Source organism: Oncorhynchus gorbuscha, linkage group LG16 (genome assembly GCF_021184085.1).
Source record: "Oncorhynchus gorbuscha isolate QuinsamMale2020 ecotype Even-year linkage group LG16, OgorEven_v1.0, whole genome shotgun sequence".
In the NCBI taxonomy this organism is placed as follows: Eukaryota; Metazoa; Chordata; class Actinopteri; order Salmoniformes; family Salmonidae; genus Oncorhynchus; species Oncorhynchus gorbuscha.
The window spans coordinates 58,276,520-58,296,161 of NC_060188.1; the positions used below are offsets into that span (position 1 = coordinate 58,276,520).

Genomic DNA, 19,642 nt, shown 5'->3' on the forward strand with positions numbered 1-19,642 from the left:
GGGAGTATGACGGATCGGCGGCTGGGTGCCAGGGTTTCCTCCTTCAACTGGAACTATACCTGGCTACCGTGCGTCCTGCTCCCTCTGGAGAGGAGAGTGTGTGCACCCTAGTCTCATGTTTGACTGGGCAAACCCTCGAGTGGGCCAATGCAGTGTGGAATGGTCCGGACTCGGCTAAGGATAATTACCCAGAGTTCACCCGCCGATTCCAAGCTTTTTTTGGCCATCCACCCGAGGGTCGGGCGGCGGGTGAACGGCTGTTCCACCTGCATCAGGAGACGAGGAGCGTACAGGATTTTGCTTTAGAGTTTAGGACTTTGGCAGCAGGAGCAGGATGGAACGACAGGGCCTTGATTGATCATTTTAGATGTAGTCTCAGGGAGGACGTCCGCAGGGAGCTGGCATGTCGGGACACCACATTCACACTGGATGGACTTATCGATCTGGCTATCCGTCTCGACAACCTGCTGGCTGCTCGCGGGTGTTCGGATCAGGTCCTGTCGTTTCCTATCCCCAGCCCCCCTATCCCTATCCCTATGGAATTAGGAGGTACGGCTTCGAGGGGGACCGGAGGAGGAGTGTCCTCCTGCACCAGTTGTGGTCGACGAGGGCACACGTCCGACCGGTGCTGGAGGAACTCGTCTAGGAGTCGGGAGGACAGGCGGAACACTGCTCGATCACCCCAGGTGAGTAAGCACCAAACTCATTCAGAGCTTCCTGTCAGTCATGTGTTTGTATTGATTTCTTTCCCTGGGTTTTCCCCCTCTCTACAGCATAAGGCGCTAGTCGATTCAGGCGCAGCTGGGAATTTTATGGATCGTGGTCTTGCGTTAAGGCTAGGGATTCCCCTGGTGTCGTTCGATCGACCTTTCCCCGTGCACTCCTTAGATAGCCGACCATTAGGGTCAGGAGAAATTAGGGAGGCTAAGGTGCCGCTGGACATGGTAACGCAGGGTGATCACAAGGAGCAGATTAGCCTGTTCCTTATCGATTCACCTGCGTTTCCAGTGGTGTTGGGGGTTCCCTGGTTAGCTCAACACAACCCGGTGATTTCTTGGTAACAGGGGGCTCTTAAGGGGTGGTCAGAGGAGTGTTCAGGTAGGTGTATAGGAGTTGCCGTTGGTGCGACTACGGTGGAGAGTCCAGACCAAGTATCCACCGTGCGCATTCCCTCTGAATATGCCGATTTGGCTATCGCCTTTAGTAAAGGGAAGGCGACCCAATTACCACCTCATCGTCGAGAAGACTGCGCGATAAACCTTCTGGAAAACGCTGCACTTCCTAGGAGTCACGTGTATCCATTGTCCCAGGAGAAGACAGTTGCGATGGAAACATATGTTTCTGAATTGCTGGGACAGGGGTACATTCAGCCCTCCGTATCACCCGTCTCCTCGAGTTTCTTTTTTGTGAAGAAGAAGGATGGAGGTCTGCGTCCGTGTATTGATTATAGAGGTCTAAATTCCATCACAGTGGGGTTAAGTTACCCACTACCTCTCATCGCTACGGCAATGGAATCATTTCACGGGGCGCGCTTCTTCACAAAACTGGACCTGAGGAGCGCGTATAATCTGGTACGTATCCGGGGAGAAGATGAGTGGACAACCGCATTTAGTACTACTTCTGGTCATTATGAGTACTGCGTCATGCCATACGGGTTGAAGAATGCTCCAGCCGTTTTCCAATCCTTCGTAGATGAGATTCTCCGAGACCTGCTCGGGCAGGGAGTGGTAGTGTACATTGATGACATCTTGATCTATTCTGCCACACGCGCGGAGCATGTGTCTCTGGTGCGTAAGGTACTTGGGCGTCTACTGGAGCATGACCTGTATTGCAAGGCGGAGAAATGTGAGTTTTTCAAACAGTCCGTTTCCTTCCTGGGGTATCGTATTTCCACCTCTGGGGTGGTGATGGAGGATGATCTCGTTACAGCCGTGCGTAATTGGCCGACTCCGACCACGGTGAAAGAAGTGCAGCGGTTCTTAGGGTTTGCCAATTGCTACCGGAGGTTTATCCGGGGTTTTGGTCAGGTGGCTGCTCCCATCACCTCACTGCTGAAGGGAGGACCGGTGCGCTTGCGCTGGTCAGCAGAGGCGGGCAGAGCTTTCAGTCGTCTGAAGAAGCTGTTCACCAATGCGCCCGTGTTGGCGCATCCGGACCCCTCTTTAGCGTTCATAGTGGAGGTGGATGCGTCCGAGCCTGGGGTTGGAGCCGTGCTGTCCCAACGCTCGGGCGTGCCATCCAAGCTCCGCCCGTGTGCTGTCTTTTTGAGCAAGCTCAGCCCAGCGGAGAGAAACTATGATGTGGGGGACCGGGAGTTGTTAGCTGTAGTCAAGGCTCTGAAGATGTGGAGACATTGGCTTGAGGGGGCTAAATACCTTTTTCTCATCTGGACTGACCATCGTAATCTCGAGTATATCCGGGCAGCTAAGAGACTAAATCCACGTCAGGCTAGATGGGCCATGTTTTTTTACCAGGTTCCAGTTTACCCTCATATATCGGCCAGGCTCCCAAAACACCAAAGCTGACGCACTGTCTTGCCTCTATGCTACCGAGGAACGATCAGTTGAGCCAACTCCCATCATTCCACCATCATGTCTCGTGGCACCGGTGGTATGGGAGGTGGACGCTGAGATAGAGAGGGCCTCACGGTCAGAGCCGGCTCCTCCTAACTGTCCAGTAGGGACCAAGTATGTGCCGAGGGTGGTCCGGGACAGGCTGATTCGGTGGGCTCATACTCTTCCCTCCTCGGGTCATCCTGGTATCAAGAGGACAGTGCAGAGTCTGAGAGGGAGATACTGGTGGCCCACACTGGCTAAAGAGGTGAGATTTTATGTCTCCTCCTGCTCAGTGTGTGCTCAGAGCAAGGCTCCTCGGCACCTGCCTAGAGGGAAATTATAACCCCTCCCCGTTCCACAATGGCCGTGGACACACTTATCGGTGGATTTTCTTACCGACCTTCCCCTGTCCCAGGGAAGTACTACGATCCTGGTCGTTTTGGATCGCCTCATTCCGTTGCCCGGTCTCCCTACGGCCCTGCAGACTGCTGAGGCTTTGTTTACCCATGTCTTCAGGCACTATGGGGTGCCTGAGGACATCGTCTCTGATCGGGGTCACCAATTCACGTCCAGAGTGTGGAGGGCGTTTATGGAGAGACTGGGGGTCTCGGTTAGCTTAACCTCAGGTTTTCACCCCGAGAGTAATGGGCAGGTGGAGCGCGTAAACCAGGATGTGGGCAGCTTTCTGCGGTTCTATTGTCGGGACCGGCCTGGTGAGTGGTCAAGGTATGTTCCATGGGCCGAACTAGCCCAGAACTCCTTACGCCACTCCTCTACTAACTTGTCTCCTTTTGAGTGTGTGTTAGGTTACCAGCCGGTCCTGGCTCCATGGCATCAGAGTCAGACCGAGGCTCCTGCGGTGGAGGAATGGGTACAGCACTCCAAGGACACCTGGAAAGCCGTTCAGGACTCATTACGGTTAGCGGGAGAACAGCAGAAGAGGAGCGCTGACCAGCACCGCAGTGAGACCACCGTGTTTGCACCGGGGGACAGGGTCTGGCTCTCGACCCGAAACCTGTCCCTCCGCCTGCCTTGTCGGAAGCTGGGGCCGCAGTGTGTGGGGCCGTTCAAAGTCCTGAGGAGAATAAACAAGGTGTGTTACAGGTTACAACTTCCTAGGTATTACCGTATTAACCCCTCGTTTCATGTGTCTCTCCTCAGGCCGGTTGTGGCTGGTCCCCTGCAAGAAGGTGAGGTGCCTGAGGTCCCTCCTCACCCCTCTGGACATCGAGGGGTCCCCGGCGTACACAGTTCGAGTCATTCTGGATTCGAGACGCCGGGTGGGGGGCCTACAGTACCTCGTGGACTGGGAGGGGTACGGCCCGGAGGAGAGATGCTGGGTTCCGGTGAGGGACATTTTGGACCCTTCTCTCCTGATAGAATTCCACCGCCTCCACCCGGATCGCCCAGCACCTCGTCCTCCGGGTCGTCCTCGAGGACGGTGGCGGCGCGCTGCCGGAGCCGCGCGTAAGGGGGGGTACTGTCACGACTTCCGCCAAGGTTGGCTCTCCTGCCCGTTCGGGCGGTGCTCGGCGGTCGTCGTCACCGTCCTACTAGCCACTACCAATCCCTTTTCGTGTATCTGTTGGTTTTGTCTGATTTGTTTCACCTGTGTGTTGTTTAGTTTATTAGTGTCTGTATATATAGTAGGTTGTCCCGCCCTTGTTTTATGCGGGATTGTTTATTTTGTCATCTATGTCTGTCAGTGTATCTTGTGTTCTTATTCTCCAGTTCGTCTTTTATCCTGTGTTGGATTGTTCACCCTGTGTGTATTGGGTTGACCGTGTTTCTTGTTCACCGGAGAATAAACTTTCATATCGCTATCTGCTCTCTGCGCCTGATTCCACCCACCTTGATTAGACGTGACACCATAAGGATGTCATATCTGGATCTATGAGTTGAACAAGAGGTGAGAGATGTCCAAGGTGTGACTTGGGACTAAAAATTTCCTCGAAATTTACCTGATTGAAAAACATTTTAACAAAAACAAAATATAATGTCATATTTGTTTAACAAAAACAAAATATAATATCATATTGGGGAGTATTAGGAGTGAAGTTTCAAGCTGTTGCAAAAGAATGCCTGATACTAAACTCGGCCATAATAAAACTTCCCATACGAAAATGATTTTGGGGAGAATTCAGATGGCCCAAATTATTATAAAACGTACCCACGAAAAATATATTCTATCGCAGCCATGTTTTCACAATCAAATAAGCCTAAAACAATTCGTTTTCTAGAACATTTGCACACAAATCATACTTCACATGCATTCCCAAAATGTAACGCACATAGCCCATACTTCAAGATTTCTAATCATATGTCATATCAGTCAATGCAGATTTCTTTCCAACTGGAGAGGTAGACAACCAAATTATCTGTCTGTGATCAATTTACACTTGATTGAGTTTAAGACTTTGGGCAGAAGATCATACTGCTGCAGCCTTCCCCTAATTAATTGTGAAAGTAGGCCTATCTGCAGTGGCATGTATTCATGAATGCCATGAGAAGCCAGGCTTCACCAAATATTTGACCAATAAAAAATAAAAAATGTCTGTGTTTTCGTCTGTGTTTTCATAATTTTACTTCAATTTGTAAATCATCCGAGAGAGGGAAACAACGCCCTTGTCTCAGTGCGTGTAGCCCAAGTATCTGATGCAGTCTGGAACAAAAGAGTATGGCATGTTGCCGCTGTAGCATTTGCTTGATTGATGCCAGCAAGTATTTGGCCTCACTTGATAAAAACAATTGCAATCAGTGATGAGCTGAGGTCAACTGTGGGTTGTGATAACGCTCTCGGTAGCCGATTAGAGCAAGACCTTTAAAGAGGTCAACCTTCACAAAGCCGCGGGGCCAGATGGATGACCAGGATGTGCACACGGAGCAACTAGCAAGTGTCTTCACTGACATTTTCAACCTCTCCCTGACTGAGTCTGAAATACCTACATATTTCAAGCAGACCACCATAGTCCCTGTGCCCAAGGAAGCGAAGGTAACCTGCCTAAATGATTACCGCCCCGTAGCACTCATGTCGGTAGTCATTAAGTGCTTTGAAAGGCTAGCCATGGCTCACATCAACATCATACTCTAGACCCACTCCAATTTGCATACCGCCCCACAGATGACGCAATCTCAATCACACTCCACACTGCCCTTTCCCACCTGGACAAAAGGAACATTCTGTTCATTGACGACAGCTCAGCGTTCAACACCATAGAGCCCACGAAGCTCATCACTAAGCTAAGGACCCTAGAACTAAACACCTCCCTCTGCAACTGGATTCTGGACTTCCTAACGGGCTGCCCCCAGGCGGTAAGGAGAGGCAGCAACACATATGCCACGCTGATCCTCAACACTGGGGCCCCTCAGGGGTGTGTACTTGGTCCCCTCCTGTACTCCCTTTTCACCCACGACTGCATGGCCAAACACGACTCCAACACCATCATTAAGTTTGCCGACGACACAACAGTGGTAGGCCTGATCACCGACAAGATGAGACACCCTATAGGGAGGAGGTCAGAGAACTGGCAGTGTGGTACCAGGACAACAACCTCTCCCTCAATGTGAGCAAGACAAAGGAGCTGATCGTGGACTACAGGAAAAGGCAGGCCGAACAGGCCCCCATTAACATCAACGGGGCTGTAGTGGAGCGGGTCGAGAGTTTTAAGTTCCTTGGTGTCCACATCACCACTGATCTATCGTGGTCCGAACACACCAAGACAGTCATGAAGAGGGCATGACAAAACCTTTTCCTCCTCAGGAGACTGAAAAGATTTGGCATGGGTCCCCAGATCCAAAAGTTATATAGCTGCACCATCGAGAGCATCCTGACCGGTTGCATCACCAGCTGGCATGGCAACTGCTCGGCATCTGACCATAAGGCGCTACAGAGGGTAGTGCGTACGGCCCAGTACATCACTGGGGACAAGCTTCCTGCAATCCAATATAATAGGTGGTGTCAGAGGAAAGCCCATAAAATTGTCAGAGACTCCAGTCACCCAAGTCATAGACTGTTTTCTTTGCTACCTCACGGCAAGCGGTACCGGAGCGCCAAGTCTAGGACCAAAAGCCATAAGACTGCTGAACAATTAATCAAATGGCCACCGGACTATTACATTGACCCCCCATTTGTTTTGTACACTGTTGCTACTTGCTGTTTATTATCTATGCATACCTACCCACCTACTTGTACCAATTACCTCTAACCTGTACCCCCACACTGGCTCAGTACCATAAAAATATATATAAATAAAAATACAAATATACCCCTGTAAATGGCCTCGTTACTGTTATGTTATTGTGATACTTTTTATTATTTTTTACTTTAGTTTATTTGGTAAATATTTCCTTAACTCTTCTTGAACTGCACTGCTGGTTAAGGGCTTGTAAGTAAGCATTTCACTTTAAGGTCTACACTTGTTGTATTCGGCGCATGTGACAAATAAAGTTTTATTTGATTTGACTACCATTTTATTTTACTACAGTATTTTTATTTTTATTTTTATTTTTTTAACATTTACATTTACATTTAAGTCATTTAGCAGACGCTCTTATCCAGAGCGACTTTTTTTAACCACTTTTTCTCCCCAATTTCGTGGTATCCAACTGTTTTTTAGTAGCTACTATCTTGTCTCATCGCTACAACTACCGTACAGGCTCGGGAGAGACGAAGGTTGAAAGTCATGCACGGTTGAAACACCATGCACCTGGCAACCTTGGTTAGCGTGCACAGGAGGCGTTGGTGCGCGATGAGACAAGACATCCCTATCGGCCAAGCCCTCCCTAACCCGGACGACGCTAGGCCAATTGTGCGTCGCCCCACGGACCTTCCGGTCGTGGCCGGTTACGACAGATCCTGGGCCATCAGAGTCTCTGATGGCACAGCTGGCGCTGCAGTACAGCGCCCTTAACCACTGCGCCACCCGGGAGGCTTTACTACAGTATTTATACTATAGTTAACTGTAAATACTACAGTATACTACAGTAAATACTACAGTTTTCACTGTAGTGTTTTTTAGATTTTAGTCCGCAAAAACACTACTGTGAATATTACAGTATTTATACATAGTATACTATAGTATGTTTTCACGTAGGCAGCACACTTTCTCTATTGCCTCCCACCCAATATGAGTCACCATCAGAGGCGACTTTAACCTCTTGCTCCTACCCGGCACGCAGGCGTCCCATCTAGAGCTCTGGAAATGCAAATGCGCTACGCTAAATGCTAATAGTATTAGTTAAAACTCAAACGTTCATTAAAATACACATGCAGGGTATTGAATTAAAGCTACACTCGTTCTGAATCCAGGCAACAAGTCAGATTTTTAAAATGCTTTTCGGCGAAAGCATGAGAAGCTATTATCTGATAGCATGTAACACCCCAAAAGACCCGCAGGGGACGTAAACAAAATAATTAGCATAGTCGGCGCTACACGAACCGCACAAATAAAATATAAAACATTCATTACCTTTGACCATCTTCTTTGTTGGCACTCCTAGACGTCCCATAATCACTATTGGGTATTTTTTTCGATTAAATCGGTCCATATATAGCCTAGATATCGATCTATGAAGACTGTGTGATAAACGGAAAAAAATAGCGTTTCATAACGTAACGTCATTTTTTTAAATTCAAAAAGTCGACGATAAACTTTCACAAAACACTTCGAAATACTTTTGTAATGCAACTTTAGGTATTAGTAAATGTTAATAAGCGATCAAATTAATCACGAGACGAAGTGTTTTCTATAGGGGTCCGTCTTGAAATACTGTCCGTGTATTTCTCAACCAAAATATCCGGTCGGAGACCTGAAGAAAAAGCCTGTCTCTTGTTCGTTTGACCAAGAAACAAAGAATTGGCAAATGACAAGACTGTTGACATCGTGTGGAAGCTGTAGGTACTGCAACCTCAGCCCTATTTAATGTATTTCGCCCATAACAATGGGTTGAAGCGGCGGATGGATATATTTTTCCACTTTCAGTGATCAGATTTTCCTGCACTTTTCAATGAAACGCACGTTCTGTTAAAGTCACAGCGTGATTTAACCAGTTTTATAAACGTCTGAGTGTTTTCTATCCACACATACTAATCATATGCATATACTATATTCCTGGCATGAGTAGCAGGGCGCTGAAATGTTGCGCGATTTTTAACAGAATGTTCGAAAAAGTAGAGGGTCGACTGAAGAGGTTAAACTACTGTCCACAAGGCCCAGACACATTTAACCCTCTCTATCACTTTATAGAGAGAGAGACAGAGAGAGATATAAGAAAGAGGGTGAGCTAGATAGAGTGTGTGAGAGAGAGCAAGAGAGACAAAGAAAAAGAACAAACAATCCAAGGCAAACCTAGTGTAGAAGAGTGCAGGTGTCCCATCGGCCCTGTCTTGAATATAACATTGTTCATTCTTCTACAGGTTTGGGTCGGCTAATTAATCTGCCAAGAGGTTGGGCTCCTGGGCCCACTTCACTCCCCATAAACCCTGCTGCTGCTCACTGAGGGTACTGGAGTGGGGGAGCAATGGAGGGGGTCATGGGAGTGGTGGTCCACACACCCATTAAATCCAGATAATGAGGGTTGTCTCAGGACCCCCGCTAGCCCCCACCTCAACATTCCCCGCAATAATTTCCATCGCTGAGGCTATCTGTCACCCATCTGTACCCTTACACCTCCCATTTCGAAGCCATAACTCAGGCCGAAGAACCCCACTGCCATTGCATGTAACGGGATCTTTAAAATGATCCACTCTAGAAACTGGACCAAACTCCTGGCATGCTTTGGAACACTCCGGGTTGAGCTTTGGGTCCCCAGATGCACACACACACACACGCACACCTTCACACAGACATATGGGTGTACACACACATGTACCATGCACGCATGCGAGCACACACACAGCTCCCGGCGTGCAAACACCTGCAGTGTTCCTCCCTCCAAACACACACATGCTGTATCTTTATTTGGCGTTGCAGTAGGCCTCCTTCTAACCTAGTGAATACAGGGGAGGATGGTGGTGTGTGCAGGAGAAGCAGTGCTGTCTAAGTGTTGATCTCTGCTGTAAATCTTCTTCTGATCCCTGACTCGTCATTAAATGGAACAATCTTTCCCGTGTCTCACCGCCAGATAAATAAGGCACTCTGCCGGGGTGTCTGTGGAGTTTCCTGCTCCAAGGATTGGGGATGGCTGTGTAGGGATGGTAGGGCTGAATGGATGGATGGAGGGGGGTTCTTGCGCGTGTGATACGTTATAAATATTACTGGCGGCACTTGTTTTGGAGGGGTACAGCTGTTTTGAGTTTGGGATTCAAACAGCAGCAACTCTGTCTTGGATTGGGACTCAGGCGGCTCTGCCTGTTGTATTTTTCCCTCTGCTTCCTTCCCTCCTCTGAAAACGTCATTCAAGTTCCTCGTCTGTTTGGCAAGTAGTTCGGCTGCTGACTGTCACTGTGTAGGCCAAGCAAGACTCTTTACTATTGAAGGGCGGCTTTGGGTTTAAACAACAGACGTTCCTTTAACTAACTCTACACCACCGCATTACATTTTCTGCCCCCGTAGTTCAAAATATTTACACTGTGAGTTTCGATTTCAGGCCGCAGCGACCCGCCTGTTTAAAGAACATTCATAGAAATGCAGACAATAGACAGGAAATCAAGGCCACAGGCAGTGCGGCTGCAGCACAGTGCACAGGGGACCCCAGGGTGTAGCATTGTGACCCTTAGGAAGAGGTGGTTCTTTGTTACTACACCCCTTGTAATGCTAGTACTCTCCAGAGCACACAGGATATGGGCCAGACATATCCTACGGTATCATGTAGCTCAGTTGGATTACACTGTCCAGACAGATAAGTATATGTTAGGGTAGAACCTTAGGCAAGCCATCCTTCAAACTAAATTATATAGAATTTGCATGTAAGTGGGATCTTAGTTAGCAGATTGTAACAAGCTAATGTGATGCTCCATTAGCAGTTACAGGATAGGTACTGTTTGGCGTAGCACAGAGAATTTTTCACCAACATTAACTTGGATACTATCTTCATTCTTGATTTGGCAAAACATGTGTCTTCTAAAATGTCCATGTCCAGTTGCAGGTGGTTTGTTTTGAATTGAGAAAATGCTCCTGAAAAAAAAACAGTTTCCAGTGAGACCTAGTACCATGAAAAAACAGCTAGCTGGAGTTCATCTGAGTGGTCGGCCTGCTATTAACTTCTGCTCACTACAGTGTTGTCCGGTCAGAACACCATGTTGAGGCCCATTACTGTCTTAATTGTCACTACCACACACAAATGCTGACACAGCTGCTTCCATTGAAGGCTTTTAAATAGATGTGGTTCTACAAAAGGCGGAGTGAACTATCATTAGGATCCATTCAGAGAAATACACAATAATATAGGCCTACACCATTGTAATAATATACAAAGTCTACATGCAAGTCAAGGAGATGTATAAACATAATGCATTATAGTATACCTACAAATGACTGCTGTAATATAGCATGCAATACATGGATATGTGACCCGATTCAGGAAACTAGGCATATGTCACAAGTCATGACTTCACAGGAGAGCCGTTTGAACGTTAAAAAAATATTATTTTATCAAAATGCGGTTTTTGGCAGAAATGCCTTCTCGAACATTTGAATTTTCATGTGACTTAATAACAAATGTGCATGCCATCTGTAAATATGAATAAAATTGTTAAATTACGAGCCTTGTTCCTTGTTGGTTAAGCCACAGAAAAGCCAGCAACTTTCCCAATAATGAGTGAGCTGGACATGCCGAGAGATGATTTCGGATTGGTCTGCCATATAGAAGGCTTCTGTTAATTTGAGCTAGTCAGTCCGTGTTGGTAATCCTGCCGAACGCAGTTTACAGAAAATGTATTGTGTAGTGGAGCTGCATAAGTGTTGCCCTTCACTTTCTGGAGGATCAAGTTTTGAAATCAGTGGAATTAGTATGATAGATAAAGAGATGGAGAAAACACCTGTCTCCAGATTACATCTTCAAACTAAGGGCAACCGGGTAGGCTAGTGGTTAGAGCGTTGGACTAGTAACCGGAAGGTTGCAAATTCAAACCCCCGAGCTGACATGGTACAAATCTGTCGTTCTGCCCCTGAACTGTTCCTAGGCCGTCATTGAAAATAAGAATTTGTTCTTAACTGACTTGCCTAGTTAAATAAAGGTAAAATAAAAAAAGTATACAGGTAAGATGGTCTAATGTTAGCTAGCTACATTTTCAGATATTACACATTTCTAATTCTGACAGAAAGTGGTTTCATTTCAAGCTAAAGTGTACTGTTAGCTAGCTAATATTAGCTGGCTGGCTCCCTAGCTGATGTTATTATTTGTATCCCAGAGCCGTTTGCTTTTCTAGTTAGAGCCTAATGTTAGCTAGCTAACATTGAACCTAGTAGGTTAGCTCCCAGCACTGTGGCATTGTTGGCACTGTGTTCATTGTTGTTTATCTAGCTAACCTTACCTGGCTGGCTGGCTCGTTAGCTAACGTTACGTGACGTGTGTACAACACCCATTGAATATGGCCGGGGTCAGTAAACGTCAGCAAAAAAGCATATTGAAATTGTTGCCAGCTGAGCTGGTTAGGCTGTTTCATGTTATCCATAGATAAACAAATCATCGGCCAGAATGTCAAGTGTGCGCTCCGAGAGCAAAACGCGATGGGTGGAGCAAAAGCTTAAGAGGGTGTGAACGATGCTGAATGGGTGTAGACAAAATAAAGCTCTTCACTAGATACCAAAACAGATACCAAAAGTTGATCAACTTTCAAAGCAGAATTACTTTCCCATTGTTCCTCGAATGCAGTGTATGAAATACCATTTTGTAGCTCTCCACTTTTATCCAATATAAAAACCACCATTTCAAATGTTGCTACATAAGACCACATCCAAGTGGTGAGTCACATATTTACACCTCATAAGAAATAACCATGTGACAGAAAGAGAGAAATGGAAGACCTAAGGCCATTAAAGCATGGTTCGCTCTATGGCCTGGCTACAGATCTTATATAAGGCAATTAGTTACTGTGTATGTGCTGGCGCGTGAGAGCAGGCTGGAAAGTTCCTTTTAATAACAGTAGCAAATAATGCTAAATAAATCACTGTGGTAGCATGTGATAAACACTTATAATATAAAGGTCTTTAGCAACACTCAATAGGTAGAAATGCAATTGCCTACTGATAATATGGCAATACAAAGACATTAATGAATAACAATAACACTAGCATTAGCTACAAGATAACCTTAACAAACTTCACTCTCAAACACCCGAAACCTAGCAAATAGGCCTAGACCTGCAACGGTCAGACATTACACACACCTATACATATTTCACAACACTTAGATGTTCGATGGATGCACAAAACTTCAAGATAGGAAAACAGCATGTTGGAGTCTGTCATTACACAATACTTGCTCTTTTCGAGATGGCAGGTGAACATGCTCTAACTTGAGGTGTGCGGGCGAAGCCGGAATGCGTCCAAGCATTAGCTGGATGAACAGAAGTGTGAAGGGTATTGACAGGGCTGCAGGCCAATCAGATGGAGGGGGCCGGCCTTTTGTACAGCCTCCCTTGGATTTCTTTGGAAATCCACAAAACTTAAAAGACCTCAGTGGGGGGCTTAGTCCTGAAAGGGCGTAGTCCTATCCTACAGGACAGGCGGGGCAGAGGGGCAGAGCAGTGACTGGACCAGATAAGTGAGCATCTGGCTGAACTAGAAGGGCAGCTGATTGATACTGTCACTTTAGAGGACCATTTGGGGTGCCGGCAAAGGTACACGTAAGGGCTTAGGGGCCGCCCCGTGAGGGAGGTGCACAGAGGCTCAGAAACAGTTCTGGGCCGCCCCATGGACCCTCTAAGTCAGCAGTGCAGGAGGCTGGCCATAGCTAGAGGCGGTGGCTCAACTACTGCAGTGAAGGAATGCAAACCTTTCCTGAGCAGAGAACTTCTAGCCTAGCTCTAGGCTGTGAACTGGCTAGGGGAAAGGACTGCACACCTAGAGAAGCAGATAACTCTGAGCCTAGCGAGACGGAAGACACAGAGCCAGGAGCTAGGGCAGGAGGTGTGGTGTGTAGCACTGGGGGAGCTGACTGTTTACTGACTGAGGCTGACTCTAATTTGAGATGTGCGGAGCGGAGCCCTGGAGTGCATCCAAGCACCCTGATTGGTTGGATGAACAGAGGTGTGAAGGGTGATTGACAGGGTTACAGGCCAATCGGATTGAGTCGGCCGGCCTTTTGTACAGCTCCATTCATAAAATTAATACATTTCTTGCTCCATGAAGTAATCCAACAATGTATTTACCGCCATCTTGTCAATTTAAAATCTATCACTGATCGAGACAGGTGAGTGCCATAATGACATAACTTTGGGGCAGACCCACCTGTCTCAATCAATGAGAGACGAAATAGACAAGATGGTAGTGTATACATTGTTGTATTACTTCATGGTAAATTGTATTTATTTATTTTAATACGGAGCATTTATTTAATTCAAAAGATCCACCTGCAACTGGACACAGACATTTTGTTTGGCCCGAATCAAGAATGAAGACAGTATCTTCAAGTTAAGGTTAGCCAAAAATTCTCTGTGCTAAGCCAAAACAGTAACGGCTAATGGATCTGTCATGTAAAGCAGGTCCTTTTGTATTGGCTCACTGAGCAGATATTTCTGCAGTTGCTCAGCACTCCTGATATTTTACTGAAGAAACACTTTCTTCAATGACTTGACCAAACAGACTCATAAGTAAGTAGTTAGGTTTCAAACAAATTACATTTGAATACAATTTGAAATATCTATCCAAAGAAACTATTAGTTTGGCATTAAACCAACATGAAAGTCAATGTAGAAATAAAGTTAATGGTGGACTGCTGTACCTTTTGACATTGACCTGTCCACTGTTGCACTCCATCTTGATGGTGACGCGGGCGGGTGGCTGGGACAGCCAGTCCTGCTGGTGCACCCTGGGGCTCATCTTGGCCGTCTGGCAGTACTCGCTGGCCGACGCTGCCGTCATCTCCGCCTTGGCGTGGTGGGGAGTTCCGTAGGCACACTCAAACAGCGACTGGTCCTCACTCACCACTGACAATGCTTCCTGTAGGTAGAAAGAAAAAACACAGACACATCCCTCTTAGTTCTCCATTACAATCAAAGCTTCATTAACTTGGTTTACAATCAACTGGTTCAGATTCATTAAGTGTGTATTTTTGCCATTAACCAAGTACAATTGATTGATTTGGGATCCTATGGGGCTCTGCAAACATTACAGGTAATGTGTGACCAGTCTGTGATTTAAACAGTAAGCTCTACACAAATAATATGGTGGATATAATAGTAGATTGCAGTCTGATGAATACCTCCTTGTGCGCTCATTGTTTTGTTGATAAAATGGCAGACAGAATGACCCCTGGAAAGTGCACCTGAAAACTAGGCCCCCTAATTATGGAGAGATTACCATGGCCAATAAAAGTGTTCTAGTTTCACTCACATCTACCTGGGTTGAATTAGAGCACAGCACAGAAGTATACGTTATGATTAAACCAGCAGGGTGTCTACCAGTCCTTATAATACATAAAGTTCTCATTATAAATTAATAATATCCACAAATGATCGAGAACATGGGCAAAGAGCACCAATATTAACCAACCTGACCCTCTTAACTTAGCCTCCAAATGCTAACCCTAGTAACCACTAACATTTCAGAGGCATTGTGTCCAACCTTTCGTCTTCCTCATAGGACAATAGCTACATCTTGGCATCACAAAACTGAGGTAACATTCACCCAGAGCCAACCAGATGTGGATAGGCCTCCTTAAGAGTCTGGCTTCTTCCAAGGTAACTTCCTGTTCTTTCTTTTGAGGTGCCCCTGCTGGCCACTGTCGCCCAATGACTGCCTTAGGGGGTTTACACTTCTGACTTCACATTAAGTAGTCTGCACCAATGGCATTGAATTCAGTATGAATTTAATTAAACTTTTCAAGCTATCATAAATGTTCCGAATCTCCAAAGACTCTCCCCCGATTTAGCTATGAAAATAACTCAAGGCAAAGCAGGATAGTGTGGTAATGCACTGACACAGATGGAGAGAGAATCAGGTTTTGTGCCCAGGTATTATTTAGGCTATTGGGTTTGGTAAGGAAATAGAGAGGATACTCTGTATTCATCTCATACACTTTGACTGGTACAACTGCAGAGGAGTTTCATTATACCGCTCCATGTTCTTACAGACTGACAGAGACAGCGAAAGCATGTCAGGAGTTTGTTGTGATGATAGGAGACCACAGTCCTGCTAATATGAATCTCATCACCGGGTATCCTCCCTGAAATCGCAATGGTGTCAAGGCCTCACTCATGTCCCCATACGTCCTTGGACGCATCTTGCTCCAAGAAAGATTGAATCACATACAGTCCAAAACACAAACCATTGGAAAAGGCCTAGAATATAACAACTATCTTTACAGTGCACAGTAAATCTTTAGGATTTTTTTCCACATTCAAAGATTAAATGCACGTTCTATCTATCTATCATAAATGTTGATTTGTCTACTGTTTATATTTCAAAGTTCTTCCTGTTTCTTCCCGTCCATAACAAATCAATGGGACCCCACAGTTACCAAGTCCATTAAACACCTATGACTAACACAAGCATACACCTTTTCCCACAAATGCCATGACGTAGCAACCTGTCTCTAATTTTCCCAGTATTGTTGTTAAATTCCTTTTGCCAAAACACTGTATTTTGGTTACATATACCAGAGTCCCACCGTTTCCTTAGTTCCTTCCTCTGTGCTCCTTAGCCCTCCTTAACCTGCCCTTCCTCTCTATTGCGGAAGAAGTGCCCCTTGAACATCTCGGCGTAAGTGACCCGCCCTGATCTGGTGACAGGTCTAGAACCTGGCCTCAAATCATTTAGGAGGAAAAGGAAGCCTTCTCGGAAAGCAGGTTATTCTAGTGGGGACTGGTCTTCCCTGATATGTCAGCTGCAAACCACATTACAGAGCAGAGCAGGCCAGGCACATTGACCCTCACCTGAGGGAGGAAGGAGAGAGGGGGGCAGAGAGAGAGAGAGAGAGAGAGAGAGAGATGGAAAGGGATAGGAACATTGAAAGAGAGAAAGAAAAACAGAGAAAGAGGGTCCAGTGGTTAGAGATAGAGGACAGTAGAGCATGATATACACGAGGTGACCCCAGCCAGCATGAACAAGGGGCACACACACACACACACAGCTTTTGTTCATCCAACACAAACAGAACAAAACCAAATCCACTCACAGCTTACAGTATGTTCAGCCATTATCCTATGTAAAAGAAAAGCAACCAACTGACAGGCTAACTGAGAGATCCGTCATCAATCACAGCTGGGATTTTTGATAAACGTGTGGAATAAAACCAATTCGTGGCATTTTAATGCAGTCAGTTTACATTGTGTCTGGGAAACAAGTTATGGAAAACACTGGAAAGTAGTTATTGGAAAATATTTGGCCGTCATCAAGACAACAGGAATATGTGAGAAAACTAAACTAGTGGAGAGAACAACAGCACAAGAGTCTGTCTTGCCCAAAACTCAGTACAGTGCATTCCTCTATGGCCCATTATCCCTCTTCTGAGGAAAGTGAGAGATTGTTTCACAACCTTAGTGTCCCGGGCCAAAGAAAATGAACCCCGAATTAGCCAGGGAAGAAACAGTCTGCTCTAAGCCCAGTGTTTCAACTGAACATTGAATCCACCAGAAAATAATTTATATAATGTATACATTCAGGGAGGTCCTCTATGGTAGCATGTAGTGGAGTTTCACAGGCTGACACTCAAATGGGCAGCAACATGGCCTTCTGGGTAGGGAAATGAGCTGGTGACCAGAGGGCAGCTGGTTCAAATCAGAACTTGAGCCCCTCCAACGCATTTATAGTAGATTATCCTCCATAAATATTGAGCTTTATAAGTGGAAAATTGGTGTAGTACACTGTTAATTTCACTTCATATAATGCTGTGCAAATCACATTTAGTAACAGTCAAAATAATGTTAGCCTGAGCTGGTTTACAGTACTTTTTGGTGGCCATTTTGTCATAAAACATTCCTTCCAAAACCTGTCCCTTTAGCTCCAGTGTCTCCTGGGTAATTCTGACCATATAAAGTAACATACAGAGACATAGCCACAGTGTTTTAGTCCCTCAAGTCATGTCGTCCCTCTCAATGAGGCAATTGGACTCATTCATGCAGAATGTCCCAGGAAGCCTTCCCAATGAGATATGGTGTGGTGTGGCTGCTCACAGGAAGCTCCCCTTCTCCCAGCATTTCCTACATTGAAAGTTCCTGATAGTGCAAGAGGGGTATCAGGAGGTGGGGAGTGCACAAGAGGAAGTGCTCGTCCATCAGCATTTTGATTGTGGCTGAAAGACTTGAAACACTAATAGAATTGATGGGCGGATGAAGAGAGGGAGAAATAGAGAGAAAAGGGGAGGGAGTACCTCCTACCATTTTAACACAGCAGGACATTGGGCAGTCAACCTTGCCGTAACGTCAGTAGTGCAGGTTAAGGCCTCACACTTCCCCCTCCTGCCATCGGGCGCATCAGTGATGTAGTGGAGGGTATATGCCGTATACCCGCTTAGTTTTCAGTGGGCATTGGGTATACCCACTTCCTAATCCCCACATTGCATTTCAAAATAGTGTAGTGGAGGTATACGCTGTATAGATCACAATATTTAGCCTAACATTTTAACTATTATTTCCTTACATTTTAGGAGCATAATTATGCACCCGGCATAGGCCTACACACAAATGTTCCAAAATAATGATGCTAATGATAGACCTAACCTAGGGCTGTTGCGGTGACCATATTACCGCCACACGGTGGTCACAAGTCATGAAGGCAGTCAAATTCAACGTGACCATTTAGTCAAGGTAATTAGGCTTCTCTGATGCTGCTGATAGTCATTAGTAGCCTACCAAACTTGCTAACTGCCTGGTACTCAGCACTCTACTGTCCCTCTAATCACTCTGACATCAATGCAAATGTGTTTGTGATGGCCTCTATTGACCCCATCAGCTTTCCATAGGCTAGGCCTGCTATATTTATTTCTCAACTTTCATAATATTAAGCACAATGCTTATTTTTACAACAGAAGTATAGCCTACCTGACTGGCACAGGAAAAGTGTCCTGCATTTGCTGTTTAAGTGCATAGATGACATGTATTTTTTCCCCTTACCCTGTTTCGAGATGATAATGGTCCATTCTAAATCTAAACTAATTTCACACATTATTTTGTATTAAGAATAGTCTGATGGGTAACAATATTTAGCCTATCACAATTATATATTATCACTTGTGAATGATGCCCAGAGTAAATCAAGAAACAATATTTTTTTTTTACTACTTTGTCTAATCATTGTTGCACACCTCATGTATGCCGCACACTGGGCTAAGGGCACAATGGCTGCAAAGGGCATGGATTTCTTTGTGTGCATTACCGCCACATAAAGGGGATGCCGCCAGGAAATTCGAGGCATTAGCAAATGCTTGTCAAATTGAGAGACTAATGAAGTCTGCGCAAAAAAACAAAGCAGAGCTCATGCCTTTCAAGCACCTTTTTTTTCAAATCATCATTAGAGTCGCATCAAGCAGTCTTACAACGTATTAAAAATCAAAACATATAGCCCAACATTTGTAGAACAACTAAAGTTACATGAATAACTCTAAATTAAGCATACATGAGTACCTATTTCTTTGTTAACCACTCAACACAGAATGGCCGCATGTTTGGAGAAAATATCATTTCTATTTCATCCAGCTTTGTTTAATTTTTTTCTTCATATTATAAAATAATATAAATTAATGCCACAGAATCCTAAGCAAATCTTGTCTGCTAAATGAGCTAGTGTAGCCCACAGCCATTTGGCATAGCCAGATAAGGACCTAACAAAGAATATGTAATTCTGTTCTTCTGAAATAGACTACGTTTTCTTTACATCATGTTTATTTAGACCTGTCTAAAATAAATAATGTATTTATTGTGAAGATGTAGGCTATATTACATGGATTTATTAGACTTTTCAAAATGTAGATGTTCCAAAGGTCTGCAT

General features: G+C 45.5%; 1 protein-coding gene across 4 annotated transcripts in view; it reads right to left on the reverse strand.

Annotated features, from left to right (window-relative positions):
* LOC124000297 (transcriptional regulator Erg-like) overlaps positions 1–19,642 on the reverse strand; it is a 109,862-nt gene that overhangs the window by 15,696 nt on the left and 74,524 nt on the right. For all 4 annotated transcript variants that reach the window (XM_046306570.1, XM_046306569.1, XM_046306567.1 and 1 more), the window contains one exon: positions 14,439–14,656. In XM_046306570.1, coding sequence (XP_046162526.1) covers positions 14,439–14,656 — 218 coding nt within the window. The remainder of the gene's footprint in view (positions 1–14,438; positions 14,657–19,642) is intronic.